This window comes from Apostichopus japonicus, chromosome 8, assembly GCF_037975245.1.
Source record: "Apostichopus japonicus isolate 1M-3 chromosome 8, ASM3797524v1, whole genome shotgun sequence".
Taxonomy (NCBI): domain Eukaryota; kingdom Metazoa; phylum Echinodermata; class Holothuroidea; order Aspidochirotida; family Stichopodidae; genus Apostichopus; species Apostichopus japonicus.
In genome coordinates this window covers 20,285,903-20,311,378 of record NC_092568.1, presented here as the reverse complement: position 1 = coordinate 20,311,378, position 25,476 = coordinate 20,285,903, and the positions used below count along the sequence as shown (strand labels likewise).

The following is a 25,476-nucleotide window of genomic DNA, read 5'->3' as shown; positions in this document are numbered from 1 at the left end:
ATCACAGCAGGTGGCCTGTGAGGTAACACTGGTCTTCACAAGCTTTATATACCCATTATTATCTGCTTGTTGATTTATCCTAGTAACCTAATACGTTTGGAATGATTGCTAACCTGTCGTGGTTTGTTTATATTAGATAATTCATTAAAATGAAATTTTTTTTTTTTAGAAATATTATTTTCCTCCTGAATATATTAACATTCTGCCTCCAGACTTGAGCCATTCTGCCATTTCTTTGGCGAATTGAATGTTACCAATTTATCAGGTTAATTAAATTTGATACAATTATGGTCGCACATAATTTACTTCTAAAATTGTGCAAAGCTCTATCAACTAGAATTTCAGTGGTGTTCACAACAATTATTTACCTAATTTTCTGAGAAAGTATAGTTTTGAACTTGCAATTTCCTGGTATCTCCTCATGCATCAGTGGTACAGCTTCCATCTATTAAATAAAATAACAATTGCATTATAGAACTGTGTCCACAAATTGAAATGCAAATTTAGCTGTTAGTGTTGAGGCATTTTGCCATTTCCTTGGCAAATTGAATGTTACCAATTTATCAGGTTAATTAAATTTGTAAAATCTAAGGTTGCACATAATTTACTTCTAAAATTGTGCAAAGCTCTATCTACTAGAATTTCATTGGTGTTCACAACAATTATTTACCTAATTATCTGAGAAAGTATAATATTGAACTCGCTATTTCCTGGTATCTCCTCATGCATCAGTGGTGCAGCTTCCATCTATTAGATAAAATAACAATTGCATGTATAGAACTGTGTCCACAAAGTGAAATGCAAATTTAGCCGTTGGTTTCTTTATATATATCTTTTTATTGATGGACAGTGTGAAATGATCTGAATAATCATATATCTCTATGTTAAAGGTCATTGCATTTAAAAATTAGATTCACAACAGGTGTGACCTATAGAGACAACACCCAACATTTTCATATTCCAGTCACTGCTGTGTCTGTATGATGTACACACATGTTGTAGGTGAAGTGAAACACAGCATTTCATCGGAGAACAATAGATATTGACAAGTCTGTATTGTTTCCACCGCAATGCCCTTGTATTCGTACAGTGTAGCTACTGCTATCGCGTGCTCATATTTTAGTTTTGACGTACTTTTCAGAGAAAAACACCAATCAGTATGAAATGTAATGATTTAGATATTACATCAGGCCTGTTTTTGTTTTCTGCCAAGCATCTGCAGTACATACACTCGGGTGCTTGTTTTCTCTTTGGACATTGGTGCATACAGTTTTGAGCTTCCGAAGTTTTTTTCCTTCTTTTTGCTCTGTTTAACGTGGCATAGATTTGCATGCTACATGAACTAAAGACAATGGATGCATCAGATTATGAGCTTTTTTCAAGGTGGGACATTTGATTCGAGTTTAGAAGAATTGTCTGGAGTGTCGATGCCAACGCAGTTTTAACGGTAGGGTTAATACTAGTGAAACCGGATGTTTCCATCAGAGGCGGTTTTACTCCTTTACCTCGTTGTGTGTGAGGTTTTTTCCTCTCGGTTTTAGAGGTCTGGAACTATTTGAAAAATAATCCGTCATGGATTCATCGAATGGTTACTTTGGGAAACTTTTACAGAAAGTGGACAACACGGTGCAGAGCGTGAAAGAACAGCTGGTCACAAACGAGGAGGAGAAGGACGAGGACAGCGTCGAACCGGAGGAGGAATTCAAAGTCTCCTCTCTGATCGAAAAATTCAGGAATCTCGAGACAGACTTCAGAGCTAAAATAAAAGAGGTCAGTGGCGGTAACGATGAAGGTAAAGACGAAGGTACCGAACTATTAGAGGGAGGAAACGGGGGCAGCGATTACGGGGACGGTTACGACGACGATGAATATTACGACGAAGAGGATGGTTATTACGAAGACGAAAGGGACGACTATTACGAAGACGAAATTTACGACGAGGAGGAGGCGGAGGAGAAGGATGAGCTTGTCAAAGGCGGAGAAGACAGTCTAGGCAGCAGCTCGGAGGAAGGTGGGATGTTATCCTTAATAAGCAAAATAAGAAACATTGATTTAGAGAAGAAATTCCTTTCCAACGGTGACGATGATAAGGAGGAGGATGGTGAGTCCTCGTTAGGAGCCGGGAGATTTTTCATGGGACAGCTGTCGAATATCATGGGTGCTTTCAAAACTGACGATAGCGAAGAGTATGAAGATGATGACAATGATGAGAGAGACCAGCCCGGCCCCAGCGGAGTATCCAAGAGAAACCTGCGGGCCAGCTATGGAAGCCACGGATCTGCCGTGGAGACAAACCTTGAGACCATTCACGAAGATGACGAAAATTACTACGACGAAGACGATTACTACGATGACGATGTCTACACCGGGGACGAGGAGTATTACGAGGACGAGGAATATTACGAGGAAGAAGAAGAATACGAAGACGAAGAAGATGTCGAGGGAAGCGCCTTCTCCGATGATGGTAGGAAACATATAAGCCATCTAATTAGTGACCAGAAGGTCTATCCCTGTCAGTTTTCAAAAGTTTAGGAATGATTTATATTGGTGTTAGCATCGTTAACAGTAGGTGATTTTTGCATCCAATAGTAATTAGGCTTGATCTGGGAAAGTATGAAATTTGAGGTTTAGGGGATGGGGGAGGAGATCTAAATGCAATATACACAAACTATGCAACTTTATTGCAGTTATCATCATCAGGCAGTTGTTTTTGCCTCTACTCTTTCTTGCATGATACCTGAAAAATTTAAATGGGGCAAGAACATTTTCAGGAGTTCCTCCAGTCCTTCCCACACCCCCCTCCCCACCCCAGTATACCTCTTCCAATGTCATCCCTCTCCCTCTCCCTTCCTTCACAGCGCGAGACAGCTAGAAATTTAAATTAATGTAAATTCCTAACCTAATAATTAAGAGTTCTTCTGTTTACTACCAGCTGTGACATGCTAGTTTGAGGTCCGCAGATGCAAGAACGAGAAAAGAAAAATCATCTGCATATTGACACCTGTGTATATATGCAAATATCTAACAGTTTGCTCTACCATGTGGATGCAAAATTTCATGTTGTTGATGCAACCAGCATCCTTCCAAGGCAAGTAGAAAAATGCTAAGGTTGAGATCTTTGTTGCTGGCAGAAGCTTTGAATGGTTAAAAATCCTCTGATTAGACTACGAACTAAACCCTTGTACATCCTTATTGGTTGTCTGCATGAGGAACCTAGCTCCTATAGAGCAGATGGGTGTGCGTGTTAACCTATTGTGTAACCGAAAAGAGTCGATGCTAACAAGACGTTTATCTGATCAACTCTTACATTTGCAGGTTATAACTAGGTGTAATATATGTATATATATATATATATATATTCATATCACGATTTAACAGTACCATGTTTCATATGCCCAGCATATATTTTTCTGTGGCGGATATAAACTTGTGCAGTTTTGTATGGCCATTTTGACTAAATTTATGGAAACATTACCTCTGTGCAGAAAGGTATAATCATCCAAAAATAGTACACCTGGCCTCTATTGCTGTATTTAGTGTTTAAAACTACAGTAAAAGGATCAACTTCTGGTCTTGAATCAAGTGGAAATTTGATAAAATAGTTGCTTCCAGTTGACTTTTTCCTTAAGGAATGGATTTCTTTGATGATGGTGGCCTGAGGTATAACATTGACAAGAATGGTTCACCTTTTTTTTCTTGTCTCTTTTTGATCTAGCTATTTTGATTGCCTTTGGTTGTTGGATTCATTGACAGAAGTGAAGTGATGTATTTTTCAGTTTTGTTTTAGTCCCAGTTCTGAGAGTTTCTATCTGGATCTGTTGCATTTGTAATTACAGAACATAGTTAATGGAATTAAATGGGGATTTTGAGTTGCTAGTTATTAAAATTAATGGAACAGTTTGGAAGAAGTTGCTAGTGGACCCTAGTACCCCCCCTCCCCAAGATTCACTCAGTACAAAGCAGCCACGTTCAAGAGATATTGACGAGACCCAGTAAAACATAAACTTTCTTAGATAGAAACATTATTGTGATATTGGCCTTTATATATCGGTTCTCTGTTGTCAGATTGTCTTGAGACCATGCTACAACACCTTTGAGACAGTGGTATATTCCATTGTGTTTCATACAGCTAGAGTAAACAGAGTTGTCGAAGGAAATACCATCTTCGACACTCAAAAGAGTACAAACTGCTGGCCGTACAAGAAACACAAAGGTCTCTTTTTATGGGTTTTGCAAAAGCTATGAATTTACAAAGGAGCCATCTTGAACCCACTCGTCTTATAAAGTTCCCCTAGCTGTCAGATTTTGTATTTTTTGCACCTTGAGCACAAACAGTAACATGGGCAGTTTTGCTGATCTGTTTCTTTGCGGTAATTCTTGCATCGGGGATCGCGTCAAGACAGACAAATCAGAGTCGTTGGATAACGATGAATACTACATCATATCCTCGGACGAGTCCGAGTCCGACGATGGTCCTGGTGTCGTGAGAGTTCATAATATATCAAGACCATCTCGCATCTCTTTCCTCCGTGCGAGCTTTTCTGATGTGTCTTGTCAGACGGATTTTGACGGAGGTATAATCGCTGTTGCTTTCTAAATGATGGAGAGGCATATATTTTTTTTTTATCACATGACAACACAACTTTAATTGTCGGTGGCCATTGTGCGATCACATTTTCATAGCAACTCGCTTAACAATTCAAGAATCGATTAACAGGGCTAATTTCATTTCCAATTTATGCAGAGTTTTTTCTGCATTCTTTTGTCGTCGTTGCTTTGATTACAACGTCAAACCATCTACTTAATCTCCGTCCTTTATATGGCAGGTTTCAGATAGTGTAATGCCTTCCCCACCCACCCTCTCTCCCCTCTCCTCCCCTCCGCATTTTACTTTGATATTACCCACTGTTTAAACACTGACCTTGGGGTTGTAACAGCTGTGAGCAGCTTTAGAAAGTGCTGAAACAGGAGGCAGAACGTTGGAATTTACCAAGAAACAAAATATTTTGCAATGTTACCATGGCAATGTATATCAGACAGTAGCTCCACGTATGAGTAAACAGTAAGTCAGAACGATAAATTGTAACACATCTAGAATTAGTCATAGATTTCTTTCAGTATGTTAGTTTTGTTGACAACCAGCTTTGTCGTTTTGGATAAAATCGAAAGAATTTGTCTAATTGGTTGACCAGACAGGGACAACCAACAGTGATCGTCATTGGCAAGCCATATAATGCAGATTACTGCATAAGTGGGTTGCTTTCAGCTTATAACTGTGTGAATATACCTAAACACACAGGCGGTGACTATTTAGAGTAAACTCTTCCTCAAATCGGATGAGATTTTATTGTCCAGAGGGTTCAAAAATATTGATCCCTGGTTATTGATTGATTGATTTTGATCAGTGCTGTTCTTATCTGTGTGAGTGTGTATTATACTGTACAGTATCATATAGAAGGCTTGCATCCCAGGTGTTACATATAAAACTGTACTAATCATTACTGAGTCTGTAAATAGATTCACCAAATGTCAAATAAACAGCTATAAAAAAGGTGATACATTACAAATTATTTGATATAAAAAAGTGGTCATTAACAACCATTTAAAAAAAATTATTTGGCAATTATTTTAGTGGAATTATCGAAGAGATGGGAGGAAAACGTCTCAACTTCATATAAATGATAACAGAAACTATTATCAGCCGAGTGTGAGAAACCCTTTGAATCTTTAATTGTTATTATGTCGGGTCAATAGGATGGACAATAGTAAGAAACACCTGACAGTGTGTGTTTGTTATTTTGAGAGGGCAAGATGGGCCATGTAAGCAACAGTCGTCTGTGAATCAAGAAAGGTTTAAACAGAATTAGTACCAACCTTGATGATTGTAGTGAAGAAATGCCACATTTAGTTGACATCTCGGGTAAGATTTTATTGGTATGAAAATTTTATATATTTGGACCTACAGCTATATTTCAACCCAATATACCAACTATATCTGATGTAGTGTGATGAGCACTGCACCTAACCCCTTAAGAGTTCAATTTCAAGTTGTTTTTTTTTTTATGTGTTTTTTGACACAAAAAGCCAACTGCTAAAATGTCCAATTTGAAGTTAATAAAGGCTTGCCCTTCGAATAAGAACAGAATGAAAAGCATAATAGATTTAGTGTCATTCGCATGAGCAATTTCCAAAGTTAAGTTGGCACATTTGAAGATCATACCCACTTGCATTTCAAATGCACTGAATTAGTGTTCTTGGTTTTGAAATAAGGAAGGGGACTTGTGGCAAATAGGTGCATGACTGTGGATAAATTTATAAATTTGATAAAAAAATTGATAAATTTATGGACTGAGAGGGGGAGGGAGGAGGATGGAGTGGAGAAGAGCAGGGCTTGGAGAGGCCGAGTTAAGAGTTGGTTGCGTGACAAACGGATCTAGTGGGAAAAGTTTGTGGCCAGGATGCTGCATAGAGTGTGTAATCATGACATGTTATTGTCCATTGTATGGTTATAACTGATTTTAGATCATTTCAGATACCCTTAGTTGCTTTAGTAGGCACTTTTCCTGCTGTACTTTTTCTTTGGGGTGGGGGAGGGGGGGGGGTTCTATCACTGTACAAATTCTACATAAAGAAACCATCATTAAATAGCCCTTTGATTACAATTAACTTGAAATACTACATGTAAAAGTGATGATTGTAGAAGTATTGCCATGGTTAATTACTCTCAATTCATGTAATCAGAGCTATTCATCATGAAATTGATGATTAAAAAAAATAGTAATATTTGTATTCTAGTATATACTTAAGGTTATTTTTAAATTTTAATCCTTCCAAATCCTTCCCTTCCTGTTAATATGTAATAGAGCTAAAATATGAGATTAGTGCTAATAATATGACACAAAGAAAGTGCCGTAAATAACTGCTGTAGGCACGTCTCTGTCACCGACTCTTCTAGAAATTATACCGAGTCATATTGATAGAAAGTTATATATAGCCATTTGATGCAAGCAACTAGTTTTAGTTCAAGGATGGTGGTAAGCCACACTGTACAACCTAGTACCCTGAATGCTTCAGCAACCATCTGGTTGACTATTCATAAAAATCACTAAACCATGGCCTGCCAGATTGAAATTGAGGGTTACTTCTTCTAGATTGTCGGCAGTATAGAGCAGTGCATGTTGGATCGTATATCTGTGAAAATAATAGCAGCCTGTAAAAAACAAGAAGAGTTAGCATGCAGTAAAAGTATATCAATACTGTATGCTATTTTAAATGCCTGCTCAGTAAAGGACTAAAGTCACTTTGCATTTGTTCATTTTTTTTTTCTTCTCCGGAGAGTTTTTGACAATGAAAGGATTTGGCGCAACAAGGATTCATATGTATGGTATAAACAATTGCTTATGGTGAAGCAGAGTGGTGTTCCTTGTGGAGGTTCATTGTGGGTACCAGGAGTAGGCCAGACCTCAGCTTAATACAATATAGTGTGATATTTAATTGAATATTTTCATACATCGGAGCTTTTAAGGAGAGCTGTGAACAAAATATTATTTTTTTACCGGGTGTGTCATATTTGACAATACCCAACAACTTTGAAGCCATTTTGAATCATTGTGTATACATGTACAAATTTTTGAGGAAACTTTGGGCATTTTAGCCACCGGTTTAAGAGCGTGATCTAAAATAACTCTGAGACGGGTGGCTGGTGAGGGCCCCGATGAATTCCTAAACAGATGGAGAGAATTATATTCAAGCTTGTTGCCATGGATACTATACTTCAGTAATTTGTCTGTGGATCAGGACTCTGAGATGTTGAATGAGGACTACTAGATTAACGATATGATCTTCCTTAATCCTCCTCAAGCTCTCAGAAGTCAGGGAACATTTTTGTCGTAATGTTCTTCTCTTAGTATTCAGCACTGTTAACTATAACAGAACAACAAGTAATAATGGCATGTGTACAGTAACATGCAGTATGTTATCGGCTTTATAATTACATCATACACAGGAAACGTTCTCATGGCTGCCTGGACAGAGATTACTTACAAACCCTCTTGAAAAAAGTAAACTTGGCCTGGTTTTGTTAATTGACAGTTTTTCGTCAACAAATGTCCTAAAGATTTGCACGGCGAAATCAAGCAAATTCTCGATATAATAGACATTCTTGTATTCTGTTGTTTTGCTCACGGGATGACAATCTAGCAATTAATTGGTTGCTATATACAGTAAATTGCTGCTGAAATATGAATGTTGTAGAGGAGGAATGAACATTTTTGGTATTTCAAAGTTGGACAGGCCTTTATATAAAGATTGTTGAAGATGTGCATCCAGATTCTACAATGGCTACATTTGTTTTCACATGGGTCCAATATAACCCCTACGTACATCCGCAAATCTGCTGGAATGACTCCTTCGGAACCGGAGGAGGAGGGGGAGGAGAAAATTCCAAATGGAAGTGCCATAAATGGTAAGGTACCATCCTCCTCCTCCTCCTCCCATAAGGATGAAGTTGCTGGCAAAAGTGATGACTTCCCTACTGCTGTTCTAGTATTTTTAGGTTTATTGCCAGAAGAGAATCCCGTCCAATCGCGAACAGGTAAAGAAAAAAAATATAAATAGTCTACTTAATGCTACTTAACCTTAGTTTTTGAAGGACTTGAAGTTTGACTAAGATCGTATAATTTTATTTTACTGACTTGCTACTGTATAGCCTCTAGATAAAGGTTTACTCAGGAAGCAAATGATTTTCTATTCAAAGAAAGCAATTGCAAACTGTCTTATTTTATTCCTATTTTTGTTTGTCTGATGTAGCTGTAAATTATCCTTATCCCTTGGTAATATTCAAAAGAACTTCCACTCAACTTCATGTATGTTAATTTATAAGTGTTGAATTGTTTGTCAACATGTCATATGACTATGTTCTGGTTGATAATTCTCCTTGAAAATGGAACTTCAACAAGCTTTCTAGAGGAATATGGACATATGTTGTGAAAATGTATGGTTTATTCAGCAAACTGTATTGATTATATTGAAATTTGCTTGAGCCAGCTGGATTGTCATGACATAATATTTGTTAGAATTTACATCATTTTATTTGTTTGTACAAATGTGAACACAACAAAAAAGATTTGAATTTAACAATTTGGTTGGAATTGTCTTAATTTTGCAGCAAGATTGAAGAAACCGTAATTAGTAATTAGTGGGTTTAATTATATGCATAAATCCCACTCGGGTGGGTCTGTTATGTAATCGACATGTTGACAAATGTGAGCCTGGGAGTAAAACTTGCCAATTATTTCTGTATTTCCAGACTATCAGATTATGGCAGCATTTACATATCAGACCTAATTGTGCTCTGTAATCAGCATTAACTTGAGTTTGAAATCCTAGCTACATTTTTCACATTAGACCCAGTACCGAGTATCAGACTTCAAGTTCGGGATCACTGAACAGGAAGTGCAGGCTTACTAACTACTACAAGAAACTAATGCGAAATCATAAATTATGCAAGTGATATGCAAACCTTTAAACTGATGTCTGCTACTATACATAATGTCAAATTACGCACAAACAACAACGGAAATTGAAGGTTACTGGGTGAAACCCAAGGAGCGCTTACATTACAAATTTAACCTAGATGGCAGGGTTCAGCACTGTGCTGGCAGTCTAATGAAAACAGCGCACATGTTAACATAAATAATTCTGAGGGAAGTTTCTCTTGATAATGTTACAAGACATTCCAGTTAAGGAGAACCTTTACAATTATCTGTGCAACCATAAGCTTGCCTTTATAATGTTCTCTATGTTTTAGCATGCTTATGTTTGATCACAAAACATATATATAAACTGCATGTGTCACTATTAGTTAAGTAGTTTTATTTATTGGTATTGAAAAAAAAAGGTTAAGGTTAAAGCTTGTCATGACAGAAATGAGACAGTTGAAGAATAATCAGTAAAATCCGTAGATAGTTTCTGCACTTTTATTAGTCACTAATTTCCAATCAAATTCACCATTTTCTGTACTATATAGCACTGCCAAAATAATTCCTATACCACAGTGAGAAAATGCACTATCGATGGACAATTTTAAATTTTTAATTATTGTTTGGATTTTACAAACGAATGCTTCAAAATGGCTGTTTCAGGATAACAAATTAAGAATATGTTTTGTTGAAAGTAGTATTTAGTATTTCTCCTCCTCACCTTCCAAGATATTTTGCAGTAAAATGAAGGTGGAGGAAGATTGAGTGAGCAAAGAGAGGTTTTGATTGATTTCTTTGCCACATACTGTACAAACCTGGCATATATATATTTAAAGTACAGTATTTGTGATAACCCTAAGGCCTCATTATACCAACTGGCCAAATATCCCTTCATTTATTTTTCTGTGAATCTGAATTGCATTATATTTGTGTTTACACCTCACTATATATATTTGCTCCATGGATCATTAACTTTAAACTGCATTCCATTTTCTAAGCAAGTTCCAGAACTGCTATGACACCCACAGGTCTTTCTGTAGAAAGCTTATGAATATAAATGGTGGGGATTTCTATGTACATTTCACACACACTTATATTGCTGCCCCTTTGTTTAGTAAGTCCATTGAAGAATGGAAATAAACAAATTTAAAGAACCACAATCATGAAGAAGCTATTTGTAGATTGTGTAATCAGTGTTCAACAGTGAAGAGTTACATGTTTCTGTTTGAAATGATCTTTTAGCAACTGGATACAAAAGTTATATTAATATAGACATCCTTCTCCCCTAATTATGTTACTTGATATTTTTTAATCTTGATTGTCTTTAACAGTGTTATCATGTATGCAAACAGTCCCTTAAAAAATATGACAATATGAACATATACCCACTTAAAGGCATTGAAGACTCGCCCCAAACCGCGTGCCGTGCTCTGAAAAAGTTAACTTTCCGTTGCTTGCAAGTGAAGTTTTCTTCTTGTCGCTACAAAATGCAGACAGTAATGAAACGTGATACCTTGTTATCTTTTATTTAAACCTGAGATGTCCACGCTGCTATGTACACTGTGTTGTGGGTATTGACCGTAGCTGTATGTATTGACTTGGTACACTAGTGTCTACTTACCGAGGGTAGCAAGCTGTGTGTGTATTTTCTTGGATCGATGGTGGTGTCTATTAAACACTTCTGTTACACCTCATTCGAAACTAGGTCAGATTACTGGCATGAGATGTTTCTTTGTGCGCGAGTCTTCACACCCTTTAATCATCGTTAAATATGTACAGAGCCAAAATAATTGACCACAATGTACAGAATTTTGTCAAACAATATCAGACTTGGTTTGGAATTTGATCATGTATGTTTAAATGTACTACTACACTATATCATGTACACACACCTAGTATATGCACAGATGAGTCGACGACCCTACCACCATTAAATATGTATTTTAACCCTTCGGAGGGTTAACTGACTTATCACATAGGAAGACATGGTTGGAATCACACTTGATCTTACACTTCGCATTAATAACATTGTCATTTACAGTACTGTACTACAGCAACCCAGCCTCGGTTTGCACAAACGAACCTACCTGCATCTTTACATATATGCAAATTTTATAATCCTATGGCATATACTGCAAAGGATACAGAATCTTAAGTATTTATGGTTCTATATCCTATTTTTGCGACTAATAAAATAACGTACATTTCAGGTCAGAAGCCATATAGTATACATGATGCAATGGACAATTGCAAACAGCATTTTCGCCCAGCTACAGTATATATATACAACAAGTCTGTTACATACATGTACAAGTACGATGAGATAGTGGACCTAGAATACCATATTAATTTAAGGTCATTATTACTGTACCCAAATTTAGCATGCTAAAAAATGCTACAAGTATTCAAAGGTTCTCTCTTGGATGTCCTTTTGCTATTTTAATTCATTCTGAGACATTAACAATTGACAATCTGATATCTAAGAGAGGAACAAATGCTCTGGAGTTGGTAGTCAAAATTCTTTCTTACATATTTGGGGAGGGGGGGGGGAAAGGCTGATCAGCTGACCTTTGACTGATCTTTTGATGATGAAGGCAATCACTCCATCAACATTGTAATATCCACGTCATCAGGGGGGTAGGAGCTGCAGGGGGCACTGGGGGCACGTGCCCGCACACTTTTTTCCAAAATAGCAAATGTGCCCTACTGGCAAATAAAATGTGCCCCTTTGATGAGCAACTGTCTTTTAGATATCTTAAGCCTTTGTGAATTTTAAGATTTTATTTCCATTATTTATTTTGAGTCTGTACATGCTATTATTAAAATGGCATCCCATATCTTTTTGTAGCACGGTTAACAATAAACAGTCTCAATAAATAGTATTGATTGCATACTAACATACAGGGTTCTGCCGCTGCCGGTCGGCGCCGGTCGGGCCCGACCAGCACGCTGAATTACCGACCGCCACAATCTGCCTGAGTGACTTTTCCGACCCTCACTTATTTTCGATAGGAACTCCAAAAAACAGCTCCATAGCCGGAGGGTCGAACGTACAGAAACAATCTGTTTGAGACTAGGGGAAATCCAGTTCATAACTGTTCAAATTTCAAATATCCAACACATCACAGTGTCATACTTAGTAAAAATTACCAGAGTTCCGCATTCTAGACCAATGACTGTTTTCCGTTTCCAACTCCCGATCGTACTTTTGATAGTTTCATTTATATCTATTTTTATCGCGCGAGACACAGGCACTATCCAGCTAGCTAGTACACATACGGCCGTTAACCTTCGTAGCGGGTGAATTTACATCATATTGCATTAGGCACGACCAGCGCACTCCGCCTCGTAGTGACTATACGTGACGGCTACACGAACTAGTCAGCCACGTGCACGGTGCATTGCTACTGCTTTCTAGTATACTTAATAGGCACCACCGGCTGGTCTGTACTCTGGTGCTCCAGATATTTGTCCTAACTTTTTTCATTAATTATGAAAAATTCCAGACATGAGATCTCATTTCAAAGCTATCTACATGTGGCTCAGAATACTCGGGAAGGGCCGTTTCCTGCCATCTGGGGGGTTTCCAAAACCCAAAATTTTCTTGTACGCTCCGCGCCAACTGATGGTGGCACTCCGCTTAGATAGCCTGCCGGCACTCATTCCACCCTGGGCAGAACCCTGAACATATCATATATATTTAAGTGATATGGCCGGTGTGTATCGGTTTATAGCATATTAAACGAGTGGTGGTTGTGGAATGAGAAAGTGCCCCTCTTATGTTGTGCACTTTTTGGAAGCTTCCTACTCCCCCTGCACATCATGCAGACAAATGATACATCACAATATAACGCTATTTTCACAGAATGTTTTGTTTCCTTTTGTATTACAGCTGCGAAGTCCGACGATGCTTCAGCGGCCGATTCGGACCAAGCGGCCGGCAGCCAGGAGGAGAGGGGAATCGAAGGAGAGGTCCTAGACGACAGTCAGTTGCCGACGGATACCGCAGAATCATTGGCAATAAGCGGGGACGGCAGCGTTGCTGGACCAGAGGTAAGAGAAATGGGCCGGGATGGCGAACCCTCTATTTGCATCCCATTTCTGTACAAGTAATAAGTGACAAGAGTTGGTCAAGTGTTTATGAAATTAAATAAACCAGTATCGTTTACCTGTATGAGGAAAGAAAATGTAACTTACGGATGATTATGGTATTCATAATCTTCCAACAATTTTTTTGTTGTTTCCTTATAGAAGATACAAACAGGCCTGGAATTTTAATATTTTAGCCACTATAGCTTGCTAAAAGAGACAAGTGCTTAAGAAAATTCACCGGCTAAAACCAACTTTATTCTAACTGGCATTTTCCTGAATCGCAACACACATCTGTTACTGTAGAGTCTTATGAGAGCAGCCCAAGAATATTTGCTGATGATAAGCTGGTAATATTGGCCTACATCTGGTGCTGAGATCATGCGGACTTTTCTATTGACAATTGTTAATCAACATATCACGTATTTACAGTCATCCAAATGTCTACTGGCATAAATAAAAACTGACAATTTTGTTACACTGGCAGTCCGTTAAATCCACCATGTGGCACATTAAATTGCTTTTAGAAAGCGACACTTAACCTCAAAACGAATAGATACATTCTTTCAGCTGTAATTTTCTTCATTGAAAAAGATGATCCTTCCAGGAGAGATGGATGTTATGGCCATGCAGTATGGATAAACCTTCCATAAAATAAGTTTTAATATCAACAATTTGAAAATAAAATATATATATTTGGGTACAGCAGTGCATTATGCCACTTCAATATTTCAATGTTCATATTGCCGTAGTGTCCCAAATTCATGAAGATAACAGACTCTCTCGATTGAATGGGAACCTTTCTTCATGACCAGAATGTTAAGACCATGTGAATCATTTGAAAACAACAATTTTTAAGCTAAAACCAGCACAAGTCAATGAAGATTTGAAAAGTTGGGGTAGAACACTATGTCGGATCATCATACCAATGTGTGCTTTACGCCGTATTGTCCCTTATAAGTCAGTTTCGTTTGGGACATCATCTCGTAGAAACTATTTTTCCTTTTTAACCTTTGACCTTTTTGACCTTTGTTCACCTGATACTACACCCAGTCCTAACTAGTGAGGAAAGATCATTACAAAAACACAAAAACACCAGAAATTCTTAATATTCTAAATGAATGTCATCTGCATTAAAGAGATGTCTTTACAATAATGGTTTGCATACACAGGTGAGCTGTTTACAAGTTCATACTATATATGTTCACTATGTATGTAAGAGTTCATTGTGTGGATAACAACCGTCATTAAATTACAATGTGTGAACAGACAGCAGGATATTTAATTAAAAGCAAAATATATTAAATGTAAATTTTTTGGACAATGTTATTCCCACCGGCTCCCTTTTGATCGAAGATGATATCACCAACATCTTGGACAAGTCTGGTACAAATATTTCTCTAAGTGACTTCGACAAAAGTTCTTTGGGAGTAGGCCCAACTTGTCTGTACATTCGGCTTTCATATTCGTCTTTTCACTTTCCCAGGAAATGGGACCAAGTGTCGGGGAAGTAGAGGTCGCATTCCAGTACAGCGGGGAGAACCGCCGGATGAACATAACCATCATACAATGCCACAATCTCCCTCCGAAGGACAAGGGGGGCGCGGGCAGCTACAGGCTACGTCTGGTGCTGAACCCCGCCAAGAGACAACGGGCCAAGACGAGGATCAGGGACGGAGACAAGCCCGAATTCAAGGAACTCTTCAGGTTTTCCCGGATCTATCCGCACGAGCTGGTGAGCTCTTCCATCCGGATACGTCTGTACGGCGCCGAACGAATGAGGAAGGAAAGACTGATCGGGGAAGGGATCGTGAAGTTCTCGGCACTGAACGTGTCCAAGAAACAAGTCATCAGGCTTAGACTCAAACCTCAGAGTGAACTGGTAATGGGTGCCATTCATCATTGCGTTTTAAAAAATTTGAGAATTTTCAGATCAATATTTCCAAATACTTTGTCTTAACTTTTGCACTTTTTGTGGCTGCCATCGTCCTATTGTCTCATATAATGTGAAAAGTTCTTAGACAGAAAGAAACAAATTAGAAATGTTTCTTAATTATTTTCTTGAAGAACTATTGTCAAAATATGGTCAGCCTCTCTGTAAATGTTTTATTGTGACAACACTCACGCCATTCCAGAAAAATAGAGAAATCTCTGGATCTGGTTTACATTTTGTGACAAACAACCACTTGTAGTTCAACAACTTTCCAGGTTTCATATTCGTTTCTAATCTAAGCGTTTTCTCCTCCTCTTCTTTCCAACCAGGGTGGTGATGATACCCCGTATTCCAGTACTTCAGACCTGTCGCAGAGTGAAAGCTCATCTTCACTGCAGTCTCTGCAGCATGGCGGTGGCCTTCCTGAACTCCTGACTGGATTGACTTATAACACAACAACGGGCAGATTGGCGGTAGATATTATCAAAGGAAGTCACTTCAAGCAGCTTGCGGCTGGCAGGGCTCCAGGTAGGTAGATTCAGCATACTCCACCCCCCCCCACCCATTTTCCTACCCCTACATCCACCCTACTTTTCTGCATAGGAGATCACACACACTCCAAATATCTCTTTACCTCTGGAGTTTTCTGAAAAGATTATTTGTCAAACTAGCAGCAAGATTATACAAACTAATAATTTACTAAGGATAGGATAACATTTACAAAAGAAGACTGATTTTGTTTAAATTGAGTGTTTTATATTGAAGCTTATATAATCCTGCTTTTTGAGGTGACATGAAACAAAAATGAAAAGATTTGCTCGGGCCATTACATGATCCGGTAAAGGAAAGTTTGTCAAAAATAAAAAAAACTCCCAAGTGTCATTTCTTTTAATGAGAGATAATTATTTTAATAAAAGGCCATTTTCTGTCAATTGTTCATAAATCAATCTATTCAAGGGTTCTCTCAATTATGTGCAACATTTCATTTCTTCAAATAATGCAAACACTCATAATTTACTGCCTACTAAGAGGGATTTTTTTGAAAAGTGACACAAACCCAACCATCACTATTAGTCTGTGTGATAAAGATAACTGTAAAAACAGCTACTCTTCCAGTTACCATGGCATTAGCACAGATTTAATGTTCCTGAGTGCACACACAAAGCTGAAGACTTAATCGAGTCTAAATATGATATAATCCAGCCAAATGTGCTATATATATTCCCCCCCCCCCCATTATTTAATCAAATGTTTCATTTCGTAATTGAAATGGGTTTTGTATACAATGCTGAATCTAAAATATTGAAGCTGGTAACTTGACCAAATTATGCCATTTTCCCCCGATGTCAACAATGTTGTAAAAAATCTACATTGAAAATATTAAAGGAGAAAGCCAAGAGAAGGTAAAAGGTGTTCAGATCCTATTTTCACTATGAGCAATACAGATTTGCAAAATGACAGTGCCCAGGCATGAACTTTAAACTAAAATATCTCCCAAGCAGATTCACTTTTGTAATTTAACTGTTTGGGTGGGTGAGTTGTTGTTCACAAAGCTCTCTGTCATTTTTCTTGGAAACTACTTCGATAGCTCTTGACTTCTTTTATAGCCTATCACTCTTTGCCGCCTAGTTTTATCTCAAAATAGCATCCTGTACCCTTGATCACCATTCATTAAAACAAAGATCATGGTTGTGTTTGTGTCTCCTTTAATGGAAGTAACGTCCCTACAAAATTTCACAACGGTCAGTTTTCGTAGGAACCTACTTTGACAGCTCTTGACTTCTAGAATAGCTTATTACTCCTTGCCTCCTAGTTTTTATCTCAAAATAGCATCCTGAACCCATGACCACCATTCATTTCAAACAGCCCTACCCTTTCATTTTACTGCATTGAAATACTGCCAGCTTTCATAGAAAGTTGCCGGCAACACGGTTCAGCTCAGCGTGATACCTAATCCTGATATATGGGTAGTTTTACTGTCCTGTCATCTGATTTTGAGGAAATGAAGAATTGTACAGGGTTGTGTTCAGCAGAAAACATTCACACTTGATACTAAAGGATGCCACTTGATATAAGTTTAAGCTCTTTAAGTGGAAGAGCCTTTGATGGTATATATAATCATTAAATGATAACCAGAAGGGGCAGGCAGCAATGACCAAAGTTACCATATTTAATATGAAAGGGATAAAAGGGTAACTGCATTCCTAATTGTGTACATTTGGAAAATATCCTGAAGATAAGCTTGAAGTAACTAGCTGTTCTTTTGGAGTGTTTTTTGTATTCTATCACGCAATTTCATATTTTCAACTAATACTTTTTTGTTTAAATTTTAGATTCTTATGTGAAGGTAGCGGTGATGTCATCAAGTGGATATGAAATGTCCAAGAGTAAATCATCGGTACGGAGGGGACAGCCTAACCCAACGTTTAAGGAGACCTTTATATTTCAGGTGAACATACATCAGGTTATTTTTATATATCAATGGAATAGTCCGATTCTGCTTAAGATTCCGGTACCTGTCGTCGTAAACGTTCATTCTTTCCATCTCCTCTCTTTCCTACGTGTGACCAGGGGGGTAGGAGCCGGGGGGACACTGGGGGCATGTGCCCCCACTATTTTCCAAAATAGCAAATGTGCCCTACTGGCAAATAAAATTTCCCCCTTTGAAGAAGAACTGTCTTTTGGATATCTTAAGCCTTTGTTAATTTTAATATTTTATTTTAATTATTCACGTGCACCATATTCCCATAATAGTATTGATAGCATACTAACACATATATATTTAGGTGATATGGCCGGTGTGTATTGGTCCTTTGACTGTAATCCAGAAGAAGTCTAAAAGGGTATATCATTCCTTCAGATTTAATTTGATCATTGTCTTTATATCTCTTTATCTTTGTGCAACACATCATCAAAAATCATCTGCAGAATAACCAAATCTTTTTCTTTGTTTGCTTGCTCGCTCCATCCGTCCTGACTCCAGATCGCCCAGTTCCAGCTCAACGAAGTCACCCTCATGTTCACCGTGTACAACAAGAAGGGCATCAAGAGAAAGAACGCTATTGGCTGGTTCTCGATGGGACTTTCAAACACGAGCGAGGAAGAACTGGCACATTGGAATGAGATGCAATCATCGAACGGGCAACAAGTCTGTCGCTGGCACGCTCTATTGGAGTCAAAGTCGTGATGAGGGAGAGTTTGTACATCTTAGCGGTAGAGAATTTGGGGTCTCTTTGTGTGTTTCTTTTTTTAATAATAAGATATCTTGGAGTTACAGGGTTTTCCCTGAGCTTAAGCACAGGGTTGTTCCATCTTAATCTCAATCAACTGTCTGACGTCATGCTCGTTTACTCATTCATTCTACCTGGATTAATTTAAAGAATCAAAAGAAATATTTTCAAACACAGTTCATCTACATAATTTGTCATGAACTTGGTAATCATAATAATAACAAAACTGTAAAACGTGCTGCCAACTCCTAGAATCTAATCGTTCATTTTCTTGCTGCAGAGCTGCAAACCCAGTAGACTACTTTTGTGCATATAGTCTGCTGAAAGATTGCTTTTTCATCTATCGAGACAATTGTGTTTGTTTGTTTGTTCTCTGTTTGGGCTTTAATTTGGGACCATACTCAACACTTCAAGGAAAGACTAATAGGTGGTCTGCATGCGTGACGTGTCACTTTACCTGTCACTTGTCACAAGGTGACATAACGATGGCATCTTCATTGGACTTTGCAAATTAAAGAGAGTCAATTACATAAAACTATTTGGTAGCCTCGGTATTTCGGAATGGATTAACGTCGTAATGACTTCATCACCTGGAGTATATAAAAGATGTTGTATTAAACCACGTAGTTTCCATCTTTAGTCAAATAATGCACCATATATCAACGATACCTTGCTTTCAGTCGTGTAATTCTGCTAGTGGTTTGTGTAAAAAAAAATTAAACGTTTGTCGATGTGGTGGATATTTTGCAATGAACAGATTTCAGTATTTTATTTATAGGCAACAAAACAGTGAAATAATCATTAGTTACACATGTAAGTTTTCTAGTAACAGCATGAAAGTTTTCTAGTTACGTTCTCTGTTTGTGATTGCATTATCATCTGTATATGATAGTCGTTTGAAGGACACCACCAACTACTCTGTACCTTCAACCGTTATCCATTTTGAGTGAGATCTGTGTTCGTCAATGAAGGATTTCGTGTACCAATCAAACACCGACTTATTTGTGATTATGGCACTTTGTCCTATTTCACTGTATCTGAATTTCCAATTTGGTTGCTTTTCTTGCAAACTTTTGCTACTTTGTTTACACTCTTCAAACAATGCTTTTGCAGGGTTGTCGTGTATAAACTATTAATCTAATTTACATGTATATCGATACCTTTATCTCTTTATTTTGTTTTTGGAATGTATGCTGTGCGATAGTCCCAGTAAGACTTTTCCTTTCATTTCATCATATGTTCTTTGTTTCTATTTGTTATCGTCTAAGCTGTTATGTATATTTTGTCTTTTTCATGTGAGTGATGTTATCTTCAGGGTTCTGAAATTTAAGTCACTTTTGTTTATTTGGGTAGAAATTATTTTACTTGCACTGTGTCTAAGGCTCTAGAAAGCTGTTTTATTTTTGTACACTATTCCTATCCATGTTAGTTTCAGTTGTTCATGTAACATAGAAATGGATTTTTAATGTATCCGTTGTACTGCCTTTTTAAAAGTTTATTAGTGTATGTATATGTAGATGGGCACATGCAGTACCATTGCACTTGTTGTTGTGTTGATTTGTTGTTTAATACAATGCTCTTCATGCATGACTCCAACTATTTACTCGTATACCTTCAGTAGCAAGAGGCTGACTTCAAAAATTTCATTCAATATGGAATATGGCCACAAGAAATTGAAAAGGCAAGGATACATTTGATGCTATAAAGTGAGGTATGAAAATCAGCAAAATGAAATGCCCAAACACAAAATTATAGTTAAGGAAAAAAGCGAAAAAATCAGATGGCAAACTCCTCTGTGTCAAATATTCAGCCAAACTTTACGACATGTAGGCATGTGATATGAAAACTTTTTGAATTTCAAACAAGTTCTCGACCCCCTTTAGCATATCCATTGGATTGCACAGTGATGCCTTAATGTGTACATGGATTAATACAAATTGATTTATCTATCCTTTTAGTGTTATTTGCACATGTAATACAAACTTTGTTATGCATAGTTCTACTACATTTGCATATTTATTGACCCCTTTCTCTAGTTTTAATTAAATGTAGACTGCCATTTACCAAACTCACATTGAGTTTGTATTAAAGCTAGTATATCTAATATCAACTTATTAGTTTTTAGTGTAGGAAGAGACACACATTACATTATCTGTAACCACCGTCAGTAAGCAGAGATAATAACATTTAGTAATTGCAGGTTCCCATGTTGTCACCAACACAACCAGACTTTCCTCAACTACAGAAGGTCTAGGGATAGTTGAAATTATCAAATGGCAGCATTATTCTGTATCTGATCATTGATCTTTACTGCATGAATGTAGTAAGTCCATTTTCTTCAGGCTGACATATTTGCTGCAGACCAGTTCACTTTATCCAGGGTGTATCCTCAGTTCTACCAGTTACCCTGTAGGAGAAAGTTGGTGTCTCTTCAAGTAAATTTCCGTTTCTATGTCAACATGTTGTGTTGATAAGTTTTCTGCATGTTACAGTCTCTTGAGATTTTGTCATAGATTAAAACCCATATTTTGCTGCCGAGAGTTGACTCGGTTCATCACCGTCAAATATACCAACACCCATTTAGCACAGTGGTAGAAAACCAGTAGCAAGTTTTGAAGGATACTATCCCTGTTTAATGAGTGAACATGTCATTTTCACATAATTGCATAAGTTCTCTCCTCATTGCATTGTGCTTATTTTCATTTCAGACTTGTTTATCTCAGTCAAACTCATATGTGCTTAACTTAGCATATCAGTATTTTAAACTATAAACAACTTACTCTAAGTGTGTCTATGCTATAATTTCTCTATGCTATAATTGCATGTATGCTATAATTGACTCTATGCTATAGTCGGCTCTATGATTGGCTCTACGGTATTACTGATGGCTATACAACTCTTTGCTATTTCTCTTAACTTGAAAGCAGACAAAAATGCCGAAATGCTTTATCATATCACATAAATTATAGAAGTACACTGAAAGCAGCTGACATGTTTTCCAACTGACTTCTCAGCAGCAACAAATATCCTAATTAATATACGCTATTTATGTAAATTTATGATTTCATAGAACGAGTGAAACATTAATGTTGTTACTATTCTGGGCTTCTTATACGGTTTTAAACAAGGTTCAAACTGAATGTTATCTGATACACAAAGAAATGATCAGTGAGGGTATCAAGAAAGTGTTGAAAAAAAAGCACCACAAATTCATATCGTTTACCTCAAAGAAAGTATAAATAAATGACTGAATATAATTAAATGTGTGATATGATTAAATGCAGACGTTACTTCACCACTGGCTTTTAATATGAAAAGCTAAGTTCTAAGGTTTCTGTGTATATTTATTGTCAAGTTCCCTGCAGGAAGACAGGACCCCTCACTGTAGTTGCAAGCTCTTCACTATGACAGAGATAAATGGACTGGAGTGCGTTTATGCTCACAAAGTCAAAAGTGATTCTCATGGACTGTCTTTTACTTGATTTGAAATGATTGGCTTGAAGATTGCACAAACATGCAAAGCTTTATTTCAATGACAAGCGACAGGGGTACACACTTGATAAAGTAGGAATAATAGATTAATTATAGTAGGCACTTATTATTGGCAATTTTCAGTGTTTCATCATTTTTAATAGAGGCTTTTAAGATGTAAAAACAGCGGTTCTATTTATAGCCAGAGATATAAACATTAGAATTGTATATTGTTGTTTCGTTTTATATGAAAGAAAATGTAGTAACGGAGAATGTTAATGAGAATGCTACTTTTTCCTTGACACGTGTTTTGTATCTTTTGTGATTAAAATTGCTCAATGGTTGAGGAGTATGTCCATATATAGACATGACATGAATACATTTTCCGTTCAAATGGATCCTTTTGTCATTTCTGTCTCTTATTTTGTAGTCATTTTTCTTCAGAATGATTTACGTGGTTTTAATATAAATGGCATCCTAATTATTGGGTTCGAAAAGTTTAATATCAAACTCAGACGTTCTCGAAGAAATTATTATTTCATCATGGATAGTAAGTTACAAAACTACCGTACGTTTGCTTCCAATTGAATTAGCCTCGTTCAAGAGCTTGTCCTTGTGTGATCAGAACGATCTTTTTAATAAATCTTTCAAATTAACACATAAGATTGGCAAGATTTGTATAGTTAAATGTATAGCTGTAATATCAGTGGCGTAGGAAGGTACTTTTGAGTGGGGGGGCTTAAGACTGATGGCCGGCCAGGGGGAGGGGTCTAAGGGGAGGGGGTGTCCCCCTCCCCTTTGGAATTTTTTTGCATTTCCAGGTGGCCTCAGATGCAATTTGTTGCAATATAGCACACTTTAACTCCCACTCCATTTTGTAAAGAATTTTGCATTTTCACCTGGCCTTAAATGCAATTTGGTGCTCCAAATGAGATTTTTTTCTCATTTGGAAATCAAAAAGGGGTTTTCTGACTTGCGGAGCGGGGAGGCGGAATGATACTTCCGCCCCCCCCCATATTTTTCACTGGGGGGCTGGTGCCCCCCAGCCCCCCGGTTCCTACGCCCTTGTGTAATATTATGAGGAAAGTCTGGATTCAGCAAGTGAGTGACAAGGCCTGCACCTTCCCTCGCTCAGACACGTAGCATGTTCCCTCCCCCAATTACAAACACCCTCACCTACACACAAACATACCATCTCCCACTCACACATGTACCTTGCATCTCACTTAACCGGACTCAAAGCCAAAAATTAAAAGGAAACACGTTTTCACTCCATGAAGCCTGTTTCAACATGCAAATGATGCTTTACTTCTCGCTGAGCAATCATTCTAAATGTGTGGCATATCAGTGAGAAAATATAAATAAACCACCTAATTGCAACATGGATTTAAATTAAACTGGTTCTGCATGTTTCATCACATTGAATTACAAGACGTACCACTGTATTGTGTACGCAATGGCGTGAATTCGGTTCAACGACTTGGGGTGGGGGTGGGGGGTGGGAGACAAGATGGGGGTGGTTTGGAAGTGAGTTGGCATTTCTCTTCATATCCCGACAAATTAGACTCATATTTATCAAGAAAGACATAACTTCGACTTTGTACTCGACAGGTGCGGTGGTTATCGAGAACGAAGAAAATCCGTCTTCCAAAGAACTGGCAAGCAAAAGATTCCATATATATTTATTTCCTACACCCAGACTATCCGTGATACTGATTAGTTCTAGCTAGTAAGTTTACTGCAGATATGTCTATAAAGCATAGTCAAGAGATGGCATGTAAGGAATTTTGTATTGGCGGAAGGGGAGGGGGGGGGGGGAGGGAACTTAGTCGGAGGCAAAATGCTAACTTTCACAAAGCCGACATTGCTCATGTACATACAACATTAAAGCATACGACACGGGGCCCGCTTGAGAACCCTGATAGGGTAAATAGCCTTGTAAATGGTCTCGGGAAAAAAGTGCACGGAAGTATTTCGATTTTAGCTTTTTTCTGTAGAATTATTTCAGTGTTGTAAAACTTTTTTTAACAAGAATTGTATGGATAATAAGTGGCGCCCACTGTCCAGGGTACAATATATATATAGATAAAATACAAATACCGTCATTTTGGAAATATCAGGAAAATTATTACCAACAATTTTGTTGTTGCTCCTAATCAACAGCTTTTTTTTGTGCGTTTTTTACATCACCGCTGTAAATCATATACTGTTTGAGGTTTATGAACATTTGTATATATTTAAATTGCTATTGTTTCTAAAGTGAATTCGATATTAAAATATATATTGTTTGTAACGTGAGTTTAATGAATAATCATTTCATGCACCTTCAGCTTCACAAATATCCACAGGGTTAATAGATTGACTTTTACAGCTTCATGCAAACTATAAACAAGTCATTTCTGGAAATCCTAATATTGAAAACGTGAAAAGCACAAATAGAACGAACGAATTAAATTAGATGAGAAATATATACAGTTTTTATTGGAACGATATGAGCCCAACCAGCTACGCTCACTTTAGGTTGACTATACGCCCTTATGCCTAGTTCGTGTTGCTAGCTTGCTACGCTATACATTTTACTGATTAGGGGCATTATAGCTGGGAATCAAGAGACGGCCAGGGGCATGAAAATGCTATACTCGACTTCGGATCCAACCGGCGTCTCCGCGGGCCTCGAAACAAGCGTCGCCGTTTTGCCTCCTCCTTGGTAACTATATCACTCGTTCGCGATAAAGAAGAAGCCTTTGGTACATGAACTTGGCGATGAAACTATAACGTCCGTCGCTCTCATTCTGTAGGCCAATATCCGCCCTGGACAGGCTGGACGGGACTGAGTGCGTCGGCCCAGTACTGGAAAGCCCAGCTAGAAGTGAAGCCTGCGAAGATTTTCACATACATCGTACTTTATTTCCCTTTCGTAGCAATTTTCTTGGACAGTAATACAAGTCAGGAACAGAAGTTATTCTTAAAAATTGTTTTCATCAAATGAATGAACGAGTAGCAATTGTTCCGCTTATTCCGACCCCTTTCCCCGCAGTCAGTTCATGATTTTACACGGCGGTCCTTTGCAGAGCTTTGTCATGTTTGTCTGATAGGCTATTCATAATTCGTAATTAAATAAATGGTACCAGCTTTAAAAAGGACCTCACCTCAGTGTCCCACCTCTTTAATCAATAAATGGAAGTAAATATATTTCAAACCAAATCACGGGTACTGATATGATAATTGTGTGTGCACACCTTCAAAAATCACCCAGGGCCCTTTTTTAGCTACC

General features: G+C 37.7%; 1 protein-coding gene across 1 annotated transcript; it reads left to right on the top strand.

The window, feature by feature from the left end:
- Positions 1 to 1,440: 1,440 nt before the first annotated feature.
- On the top strand, positions 1,441 to 22,600 carry LOC139970970 (synaptotagmin-14-like). Its single transcript, XM_071977075.1, has 6 exons — positions 1,441 to 2,464; positions 13,372 to 13,532; positions 15,055 to 15,450; positions 15,831 to 16,029; positions 17,835 to 17,950; positions 18,485 to 22,600. Exons 1-6 carry the CDS (start codon positions 1,573 to 1,575, stop codon positions 18,686 to 18,688), a joined length of 1,968 nt encoding a protein of 655 aa, XP_071833176.1. The 5' UTR covers positions 1,441 to 1,572; the 3' UTR covers positions 18,689 to 22,600.
- Positions 22,601 to 25,476: the final 2,876 nt, after the last annotated feature.

Bases quoted from the DNA above. Each gene is read 5' to 3' on its own strand.
- LOC139970970 (XM_071977075.1), top strand. From the start codon at position 1,573: ATGGATTCATCGAATGGTTACTTTGGGAAACTTTTACAGAAAGTGGAC. The intron at 13,533-15,054 runs GTAAGAGAAATG...TCACTTTCCCAG, and splicing joins GCAGCGTTGCTGGACCAGAG to GAAATGGGACCAAGTGTCGG. The intron at 15,451-15,830 runs GTAATGGGTGCC...CTTTCCAACCAG, and splicing joins TCAAACCTCAGAGTGAACTG to GGTGGTGATGATACCCCGTA.